General features: G+C 39.4%; 1 protein-coding gene across 1 annotated transcript; it reads left to right on the top strand.

The window, feature by feature from the left end:
* The first annotated feature begins 380 nt into the window (after positions 1-380).
* On the top strand, positions 381-8,876 carry LOC119656552 (protein arginine N-methyltransferase 1-B). The gene is made up of 4 exons (XM_038062918.1): positions 381-537; positions 1,421-1,606; positions 1,687-1,916; positions 7,824-8,876. Exons 2-4 carry the CDS (start codon positions 1,424-1,426, stop codon positions 8,443-8,445), a joined length of 1,035 nt encoding a protein of 344 aa, XP_037918846.1. The 5' UTR covers positions 381-537; positions 1,421-1,423; the 3' UTR covers positions 8,446-8,876.
* Positions 8,877-11,855: the final 2,979 nt, after the last annotated feature.

The raw sequence follows: 11,855 nt of genomic DNA, 5'->3' as shown, positions 1-11,855 counted from the left end.
TTTTAGCCGGGTGTATTAAACAGAATTAGAAAAATAAGTTGGCAAAGAGGCCGTCCTAAACTTAGTAAGTTTACAGATTATATTTCTTTGAATCCCTTTCTTACCGAGAAAATATATATGTATGTTAATCCCATTGGAGACATCATCAAATCCACTATTAAACAACCGATATTGCTTTTCAAAATAATATTTCATAAATACATACAAGTTCTCAGAGTGCATTTTATTCAAACAAATTTCAAAGTTCAAGTTTCAGTCCCCCATTCGAACTATTTTTTCCTAGTACATCATAGCTTCGAACCATTGCATACATTAAAATCCCACTCCGCCGACTGTTGTATATTTCTGTAGCATATCAAATTCGCGACCGGCATTTGGACAGCCCTTAGCTACCTCGTCTATAATTTGGCATAACTGTCGGGATTGTGGCATTACGTTTACGGCGTATTGCCCTCTGTGTTTTTGTGTTAACTATTTTTCGGTGAGAATTGGGTTTCCGCAACGATTCTCACATTTCGACTTCCCACGAAATAAATTGTAAGTATTTTCGTTACCGTAGTTCACCGCGACAAAAAGTTACCAGGAGCTTGTTTGCCGACGCCGAGGCCATTTCTGTGGAAATTGAATTCAAGCGGAATGAGGAGCATTATCGATTTTAACTACACGTTTTTTAAATAAATAATACCTTAGACCCTTCTGAACCCGTTAAATACGTAGATTCACCGATTCGCTATATTTTTGAACTTACTTTCGCCCTACAAGGGCCCTTGAGTGCGGTCGCGCATCGTCTGGTTTGGTTTTGAGGTTAGATCGGGGTACCTCGTTTGAGCTGGGCACCGTCTTACTTGCGGTCGAAACGGCGTGAATTGAATATAAATGCTTCCCCGTGATTATGGTTTCCGACGAAATCTATGCATCAGGAAAATAGTCGGGCAGATTTTAGAAGCTTTAAAGCAAACATGGAAATGTCCATCCATTCTGAATTCTTGGATTGCCCCGCTGCATGCCGCTCTCCGAATCCGAGTGTGAACAAAGCTGGTTAGAACTAGCCAAGCTATTTTGGAAGAAACAATTACCAAGGGAAGCAGTCGCTGGCGATCCGAATGACCCCAGACCTAAATTTGTTCTAATTCATTGAATATTGGAGAACGGAGGCCTTGAAAACGTAATCTGAAACGTATTTTTAGCCCATCAAAATTTTTACATAGGCGAAATATTTTTGCTATCTTATTCGTTGTTTGTTGAGAGATTGATGTACGCTTCAGTCAATGATTTATCACGATAACATCCATAACATGTCGGCTCGTTGAGATGCTGGCGGAAGTGAATTCATTCTCATAAACACGAGTTCATTCCACCGTAGAGTGGTTTTTGGGTGCTAATAGATCAACAGTTCATTTTGTCATTTTCCCGTCTTCAGGCGATGGACACAAAAATGGAGGAAACCAACAAGAACGCCGTGACGCCGGAGGAGATGACCTCTCGGGATTATTACTTCGATTCCTACGCCCATTTCGGCATTCACGAGGAGATGCTGAAGGACGAGGTGCGAACGCTCACGTACCGGAACGCAATGTACCACAATAAACATCTCTTCAAAGGGAAGGTAAGTAGCGATCTCGTCTTCTGACCTTGCGAAGGAGCAAGTGGAATAGCTTTCATTTAACGCCACATTTCTTTTTGCAGGTCGTCCTCGACGTTGGCTGTGGAACTGGTATCTTATCCATGTTCGCCGCTAAGGCGGGAGCAGCAAAGGTGATTGCTGTTGATTGCTCGAATATCGTTGATTACGCACGGCAAGTGGTGATTGACAATAAACTGACTGATGTGATTACTGTTATCAAGGGAAAGGTCGAGGAGGTGGAAATGCCTGATGGGATTGAGAAAGTTGATATTATTATATCAGAGTGGATGGGGTAAGTAGACTTTGCCTTTAAATTTAACGATAAAACTAGAAATTTCTTCCTATGATAAAATGTTGGATACTGAACGAATTTGGGAGTTAAGCAAAAGGTGGCTGCTTCAGTTGTCACCCTATTGGCAAGGTCCAGAATATTATTTTTAACACAGGGTGGCGTGTTTTTTGTTTAAATAAAAGGCCTCGAAATTGTGTCAGACTTATCCTGTATTTGCTAAATCAATTGGTGCCTATTTTTGGGTCCGTGCTCCTTCAACCTGGATCACACATTTTCCGTGTCAAGTCGGCCAAACTGTTCAAACACTTGCGAAGTGCTCCTAAATCGCTTCGTAAGTTGCCAAAGCTTTATGCAGTCGAGCTCCACCTTACATAAAAATCGCCCCCTCTCTCTTCATAAGTTAATAGGCAGTATTGAGACATCGTAAAGTTACGGACATAAAAATGGTGTCCCTTGAAGAAGAGCATATTCTCTGGTATTTTTCAAACGAAAGCGTGTGCGAAAAGTGAAAATATACAATTATTGTTGAAAATATGTAAAAATATTCTTGATAGATTTGAACTTTTTAAATGTCAATTCTAAACAAGTCGGGAAACCGGAAGCTTGACGCTTCAGGTATGAAAGGTTTTGTGTTTCTCTATGTGAGGAGCATAATGCAGTTCGAGATATTTAAATCGCTCAGTTCTGTCAATAGCAGTAACCTGCCCAGAACATAGCGATTTAAATATCCCGGGTCAATGCTATCAGCCAATGGAGAACTGCGTAATGAAATTGCTTCACGCATTAACGCAACCTGTATGAAGTGGCATTTCACAATTGGTGTTCTTTGTGATCGATATATCAGCGAACGTCTCGAACAAACATTTACCGCAATGTCGTCCGTCTACCGTTCTATATAGTTCTCAGTATTTGCCGACTATAAAAGACAATGAACGGCATCTTGCGGTAAAAGAGACGAAGATGTTTCTTTGGACTAGTGGCGTGACACGTTTTGATCACATCCGAAATGAGGATATCCGCGATCGATATGGGATTGAACCAATCGTGGAAAAACTGCGATGGTTTGGTCAAATAATTCGCGCTAACGAGAATTCACTTGCCAATATTGGTCTGAACATCGAAGTCAATGGTAAGCGAAAAAACGGAGGGGATTTAAAAGCCTCACGATTAAATCCAGACCAGGCATTTGTTAAAATAAAATGGCGAAACCAATCACGGCGAACCGGCCCCGTTTGTGAACGGGACAAAGGCTGAAGAAAAAGAAATAGATGTGAGGAGCAACGAGTGCATGGCAGCTCCGTGTCACACGACTAAAAATTCCATTGCTCTCTATTTTTTAAAAAGCGATTTAAATAAATCATCCGCTTCACACTCTGAGTTTAATATTTTTAGCAAATGCGAAGAATTTAACCTACAACAGATACAAAAAAAGGGCTGGGGAGATTCTTCATGAATGGAATTTTAGTATTTCATTCGAATGTCAATTATTCTCGTTAATCATGATGTCAGCATCTTATTTGTATGGCTTAGGATGCGGTAAATTCGCACAAAATGGATAAGTTTGAACGGCTATAACTTTGAGACTAACAGTTGGATTTCCATAAAACATGCCAAGTTTTGTATGCACGAGACTGTCCTCTATGCCAATGCAAAATTTAGTGCTCCTAGGATGAACTTAAGAAGTAGATTCTTCATAATTCGACTCTTAATATTTCACGTGAATGTCAATTATTCTCGTTAATTATGACGTCAGCATCTTATTTACATAGCGTTAGAAGCAGTAAATTCACTCGGCGGCTCGAATGAACCTACCTTCTTAAAAATATAGGGCTCTGGCTGGTGGTGGCCGTTGGTAGGTTAGAGGAAAAATCCGTCGAGAACCCCCCGAAACTTCGAGTACTTTGCAGAATGGGGTATTTTTGCATCAGATTGAGTGAAAGTCCAGGACATAAAGGGAAGCCGTAATTGATTTGTATATTCCTGTAGTTGAAAATATTATGGGAACGACAATCACTCCCTCGAGATGTCAACTTTCGTTGATTTCTTGGAGCAGTGGCTCATAGTCCTCTTCTTCTCCACATATTTCCGTTCAATGTTGTTATAATCGGGGATGGCAATATCAATAATATACGCGAAGTGACCGGCTTGTCAACTAATAGCACTTCGAGCGTCGCCCCCTTTACATTGGATCACTTCTGGATCTAGAGAAGTCGTTTGACCGTGTGTCACGCGAACTCAGCTCGTATGCTCTGCGGCAACAGCTAGTCGCAGAAGAGCTCATGCGCTGGGTTAAATTGCTCTACCCGGGCCCTCAAAATAAAGTACACAGTGTGCAGGGTATATCAAAACCGCTTCGTGTCTCCGTCCTCAAGGAAGCACCCTCTTGCCACTCTCGTTTGTTTATGTTATGGACACAGCAAAGCTGATCTAGAGCAATTTGTTCAAAAATGAAATGATCATCTCATGCAACACGAAACAACTGTGGCTTGATACGCTGGATGGTGATTTGAAAGCCTCGCTACTGTATCTAGATCGGGCTTTTGATCGAGCAAAACGGTGTGTGTAACCGATCAAGACGAACTGACCCCGCTTCGGAACGAGAAAAAGACTGAAGAAGAAATCAAACTACCGGATCCCAATACATGCCATAATCAGAACTATAATAATAATAATAATCGTTGGCGCAACAATCCATATTAGATCAGGGTCTTAAAGTGTGTTAGAGCACTTCATTGAAGATCGTAACGATACACGACAATACAGTGTAGGAGGCAATGTGGTCAGCATTGCGCTCGCCTGAGATTATTACCTTGATTTGATTCAGGTACTCATTCACTGAGTCGACTGGTATCCGACGTTAAATCACGATACAAGTCTCACTGCCACCAGTGAGATTCGAACCGCGACCTTCCGTACGACATCGCGCGAGCTCGTTCGAAGCAAATCGTAAAATAGATGCGAACAAACATATATCACATGTGCTTTGGAACTACAATTCCCAATTTCGAAAAGTAAATATATACATATATTTGCATATTTCGTAAGTAGGAACTGTTTATATGTGCGGCTCACCCATATACCTCTGTCTGTCTATAGTCTGAAGCAAACAAAGACATATGTCTGTCTGATGTCTGAGATAGACATAAACATTTATCCGGCATAGACACAGGTTTTGCCTGAATCAGAAATTTAGCTTAGACAAACATTTGATGTCTGCGACGGACACAGACATTTGTTCAACACAATCACAGATTTTTGTTGACACAAAGGTTTATATGAAACAGGCAGACATGTGTTTGACGTAGAATCAGACATTTAGCTGTCTGTTATCTGAGATGAGTATAGACATTTGTTTTTCCCTTGTTAATTTGCACCTTAAACGAAATTTCAACTAACAACCAAACTATTTGTTGTTGTGTTCACTGCTCATTGCCAACAATTCAAGTTCGTTTAGTTAAAAGTTAATAAGCCAATGAATACAGTGATTCGTGAAGCACAAACAGTACTGATGATTTCATATGATTGTATGATTATGATTACGTTATCACGATTGCATGACATGATTACAATCGTAAATCTGCAGGCTATTATCATCCGAAGCCTACTTGTCGCCTTCCTCAGTGCTTGGGTATGAATCTTCCGGAGGCTTTTCTTGGTGAGGTTTAAAAAATCTTCCAAGCGCTTGCGATCATATCCCCCCACGAGACTGTTCCATTCCTGGTAGGTTCACACAATATAGTTCCCTCAGGCGTTCCTCTTAGTTTTTTAGCGCCGTAGCCAAAACCCCTTTCCGATTCCATAAGAGGGCTCTGGTTTATTTAGCGGGGGCCCTGCTGCTTTCCTGGCCAAACTAACCCAATGTGGTTTGGAACCTAAAGTATTCAGACCTTACTGAGCGAGTCGAGAGTGTTCAGTGTGTTAGGCATTTCAATATCAGTTTGGAATTCATTTGGTAGGACCTTAATAGCTACTTAACTGTCGGTTAGAATAGCAATGTTCTGCCCCCTACAGTTCCTTTCAAGGTTGAAGGAGGCACATTTGTCTATGGCATATATTTCCGCCTGGAATGTGTGTTTACGCAATGGTTCAAAGTGCGTTTTCCTTGGACCAATCACTCCGAGACTCCCTCCCTTTGCTCTGAGTAATCTGTCAGTGTACTAGGTAATCAAATCGTAAGGCAGCGCTTCCCAGTTTGCTTCGTGGCTCCAACATGTTTTACTCTTCTTGCCGAAATGAAACTTGGTTATCATGATATTTCTTGGTGGTTCGGGATAATACCAATCTTCCTTCGATGTAGACAGCTCACTTCTCATTAACACTTCCGGATATTCTGAACATCCTCTTCCTTGTCTGCATTTGCAGATGGGACATAATTCAAGAAAGTATTCACTTCTTCGATTTGTGTCACTGCTTCTCCATATCTCATGGTGGGCATTGGCATCGCAGCCGAGGGAGAGTGGTAGCCTCTTCTTCTCACAGAACTTTTCCAGTCTGCCAAATAATCCCGGGGCATTCGAGTGTTATCCCCTAGGAAGTTTCCAGTGAGACTTGTACAGCCTCGAGGTCTCCAGCCAGGAATTCTGAAAGACGCTCTTGAAAAAAGCTATTTAAAGTCAAAAAATAAAAACTTCTGCTAAATTAAAAATACAAACAGTAAACGCCTTCGATGCTCTGGGCATTAATGCAGATAGGAAGACTGACCCGTGACCCGTTGACTGACAACTTTGATTTATTAATCATTTCATCAATAGCCTTTTGACCGAAGTGCAGATATCATTAGCGTAGTCTAGATGTTTGGCGAAAATATCATGGTTCATTCAAGTCTGCCATGTCCTATGGACAAGGTAGCCCTCATATGTGACTCAGATGATAACTATTGCTTTCTCAGGAATGCTTCAGGCAGACATCCTGTTGGCCTTATCGAAAGCTTCCTTGAATTCGACAGAGAGCAGATAAAGTTCCTAAATTATTCGCATGGTATTGGTATGGTCAATGGAGGAGAATTTTGGGCTCCTTCCACTCTCTGCGAAAGGTTTCGAAAACGAAAGTAGCAGGAACACTGATGAATAGTTCTGTGGAGAGACCGTCAAGCATTGATGGCCAAAACGATTCCACTTCTATTTGGGGTAACATTTCGGATCCACATGTTAGAGTGACTAATCATTTTATTCAAGAGAGGTGGAATTTCACAGGATGTGATATGGTTGAGAAACGAGGTGCTTCTTCTACCTCTTGAGCAGTTGCCACCGCTTATAATAATTAATCCCTTACGTTCATTGATCTGTAATCAGCCACCCCTCGAATGGTTGACGACGACGTTAGTAGTCCCTGAGAAGAGTGGATTTTTAATGGCGGCTCAATGTTCATCAGTATTTTCAAGAGATCTGTCGTTTGACCAGCAAGAGAGCTCTCCTACTGTCGATTAGCAACTGGATCATATAAGCGGTCTATGTTGGTATTGGTAATTCTCCAGCCCTGCGAAAAGCGCCGGACCCAACACGTAAGCGATGGTAAGCTAGAGAAAGCGAGCATTCTTGAGGTCCTCGATACTGTTGTCCGGCAACGTACGCAGTTTAAAAAACCAACGTGTCCTGATATGATAGCCAAAATAAATTCTGCTTATCCCTGGTATGGATAATGTTTCTATGGCAAGAAAGTTTCGGGATCTGCAGGCCGCTAACCCACAGATTTCTATCTCTTTCAGTCATGAGTTACAATGAATGAATGAATGTTTGAGTGCCTATTTATGCAATAAAATTAACTTCATAACTTGTATGGTCTGTTAGAAACTTCATCTTGCATATACGATCTATTTCATATCCATAAATCTTCAAATCTAGAAAATATTGACACACAGACCTCACTGCATATGAACATGTAAACATCATATTCTTTTATTTCTTCCAGGTATTGTTTATTTTACGAATCGATGTTGGACACAGTGTTGTTTGCAAGAGATAAATGGCTGAAACCGGACGGAATGATGTTCCCAGATAGAGGAACTCTATTTATAACGGCCATTGAGGACCGTCAGTATAAAGACGAAAAGATCAACTGGTGGGATGACGTGTATGGATTTGATATGAGTTGTATCCGAAAAGTTGCAATAACAGAACCATTAGTGGACGTGGTGGACCCTAAGCAAATTGTGTCTACATCGTACATGATCAAAGAAGTTGATTTGTATACAGTGCAAAAGTCTGATTTAGAATTTTCGTCGCCATTTCAACTAGTTGTTAAACGAAACGATTTCGTTCAGGCGCTCGTCACATATTTCAACATAGAGTTTACGAAATGTCATAAACGTTTAGGATTCAGTACGTCACCAGAGGCTGCTTATACACATTGGAAACAAACGGTTTTCTATTTTGACGAGTATATGACTGTGAAGAAGGGCGAAGATATCTATGGAACGTTCAGTATGAAGCCTAACGCCCGTAACAATCGCGATCTCGATTTCACAATGGAGGTTTCCTTCAAAGGTGAACTATCGCAGATGCATGAAATGAATCATTATCGAATGCGCTGAATTGACTCGATAAACTCAACCGCCTCCGCCTTTCTCCCCTTCCACATCCATTGTACTATGACTGTTTGAGTTTTATTTCTTGCTTTTTTTTTGGAAATATTCGACTACATTCTGAAGTGTTTTCCTTTTTATATTACGAACGCGGAAAATGAAAAACATGTGGTTTTCAGTTAAAAACGGAAAATATATAATATATAGAAAGAAATTGTCGTGTTTAAACACAATATTTTTAAGTATTATGTAGCGATATTAATTTTGCAGACTAATCGTTTAGTGTAAGACATAAACATAAACTACTGAGACGAACGCGTGTATTCGACGTTGTCAACAAACAAGAAAATATTTCTACTGTTCTCTTGTATAAGCGCTTTTAAAACATTATATACATACAATATCTTGAAAAAATACAACAAACCACAATTTAAGGCAAACGTGTGTTATTTCAATTCGCACTGAGCGTCGGATTTTCTTTGTTGTGATTTTAGTCGAACTCGCGTGGTGTTAACTAGAATTTCAGGATTGGAGAAAGGTGTTGAGTTTGGCCAGATTCGAGGGAAGATACGAAGAAGTAAGTATCCAATTTTTAGCTTACACAGAAAACTCACTTAAATGAGGGAGTCCAAGTCTCCGATCACTATGCGTAGGTGCTCCTCAGTTTTCTTCGAAGGTGTTTCCACCCATTTAAATGTGTATGTGGTGGTTTTATTTGGGTAGATCTATTTCCTTCTTTAAGCCGTCAAATTACTAATAGTGTCTTTTTTCCATGCTCCAATTATCAATTACTTCTAAATTGTTCCTTATAGGTTTAAGATTTCTATCATTGGTTTACCAGTAATATAATTCTATACATCAAAATTATAGGTCACCTTCCAAAAAGTCATATTTGAGGTAGTAGTCTAATGTAGCGGTGGATTTTTGAAGGTATTTTTGGGGGTTTTTTTTTTATAACAAAATATAATAGAATCGTTTCAAATTTTTTAATGTGTGTTTATTCGCATCGTGAAGTACATAAAAAAAAAGTTTTTAATTTAATTTAACATATTATTATTTTTATTTTGATGAACAAAGTTGACAACTTCGATTTAACCCCCGGGTTGCTGGTGCAGGTGATTCCCGCAATTAGAGTTATCTGAAATGACCAAAAACCAAACGGGATATTATTCTGCATGATCGTGATTCTGGCCCGAACTAAGATTATTCAATTTTATAAAAAAAAAATTACAAAATGACAAACTTGAAGAAAAAAATTTCAAGAATTCGTTTTTTTTCTTTTTTCGAAAAAAAATATTCACTAAAAATGGGTGATTCTAGTTCCGGTCAGAGCCATTATTGTGTAGAATAACATTAAAATTTCTGTTAAATCGGTCAAGTAGTTTTTAAAATTTTGCTATTTTTGAGTGGAAAAGTACACTTACCTCAATCTGCGATGCCTGGTGCATACAATAATCCTTCCTTCTCTTCGTATGTACCATTTTTCTCAACTTTTTCAGCCCTGCGATTTAAGCTGGCCTTTTCTGAAACATCACAAGTCACCTCCACTTTACTGATCCGCTGCCTGTTGTAGACCTGCGCGTACTGTATAGATTTGGAACCGATTTTTACGCCTTTAGCTTCTATTATTTTCAAAACAGGCATAAATCCTTCGTTGAATATCCCGGCAGCAGTGAACGTTGTTATCTCTAATGCCTTTTTGCCGACGAAAATATGTTTGGGTGCAAAATTCCAAATGCAATGATTAAAACTCTCGTTATTTTGCGTATTTCTCCCAACACTTCGTTTAAGGAGACTATCCGCGGAAAATTCCTCATAAATTGGCAACAAAAGCGTTGCTATATCTTCACCAAATGCTAGTGGATGTGTAAAAGTGCTTGCTTTACTTTCATGCTTTAATTTTTGCTACTCGCACCATGAAGTTGAGCCTTCTGGGCAATTCGTCTGTGAAGGTCATGTGGTGGAAAGTTGACATAATAGTTTTTTTTTCATTTCTGCGACAGAATCACATCTTCCTAGAATTGCTAACCCATAATATGTACTTAGCTTCACCATTATCTTATTAGTTAGAGTGTCTTTTTTCAGCGTTACTTTTATTTCTACTGTTACGTTTGTTCGGTGGAAGTTTAGCTTTATTCTTTTCCGATTTTTGTCAGGTTCTTTAAGTTGTTTTTTAGCTTTCAAAAACAGCGTATGTGCTTTTCTGCCTTCTTTTAAACGCCTATATATACGTTTCTTGACGTGTAATACACAGTCTTTCTTTTCGACCACAGGGTTACCGTCATAAGGATCAGCATCTAATAAATTTGCGAAGGTTTTCGAATCTCCATCACCTACGTAACTTTTTTATACTTCATACCAAATTTTCCTACAGATCGTTTGAACATCTCGATTACTCCGTCTACCTACATTTTTCCCGAAGTTCCTTCATGATTCGCAGCACAATCATCTTTATGATCTTCATACAACTCTAAAAACTCATCAGACAATGGTCAGGAAGACTATTGTTCACAAGCTTTACACACTTTTAATTTTACTACCACATCCACAATTTTATTTGTATGTTTCCCAATTAACAAAACAATACCTAACAGTGAAGTGAATCTCCCTTGGCCCAAAAACCATCGCCAGAAGCCGTAATCTGATCTACAGTATATCCTTTTTCAACGTTTTTCTGTTCTTCTCTTATTGCTTTTTCAAAAACTAAATCAACTACGGCAGCATATATTCAATTATTGCATAATTACCACTTATACTAAATCCATTTCCCAATTTCATTAATGAACAAAAAATATTTATTCCACACAATCCTACTCCAAGTAGACGCATAATGGAAGTGAACCGTCTGTTGATTTCATATCAACTTTGGATCATGGGACAAGAATCAATTATAAATTCTCGGCAAGGACACTTGAGTTTTCTTATGTGTCCGGATAGCTGAGTGGTTAGAACACAAGGCTTTCGTAGGGAAGGTCGTGGTTCAAATCTCACTGGTGACAGTGGGATTTGTATCGTGATTTGACGTCGGATACCAGTCGACTCAGTTGTGAATGAGTACCTGAGTCAAATCAGGGTAATAATCTCGGGCGAGCGCAATGTTGACCACGTTGCCGCCTACAGTATACTGTAGTGTACCGTTACGGTCTTGAATGAAGTGCTCTAACACACTTCAAGGCCCAATATGGATTGTTGCGCCAACGATTATTATTATTATAAAGACACTTTGCCACTACTTTAAATCCTAAACCTCGCGGGGATTTTTTCGAAAACTGTATGTCACCATCGTACAATTCGCACTTTATGGCTGATTGCAGCACTGTAAATACTAAACTAAAACTTAGAACACAGTAATTGAAATTCTCGTCGTAAGCTACTTCAAAATCTTTTGAGTTTTCTTGCAGAAGTTCTAATAAATTCAG

This window comes from Hermetia illucens, chromosome 5 (assembly GCF_905115235.1).
Source record: "Hermetia illucens chromosome 5, iHerIll2.2.curated.20191125, whole genome shotgun sequence".
Taxonomy (NCBI): Eukaryota; Metazoa; Arthropoda; class Insecta; order Diptera; family Stratiomyidae; genus Hermetia; species Hermetia illucens.
This window is presented reverse-complemented; position numbering and strand designations above follow the sequence as displayed.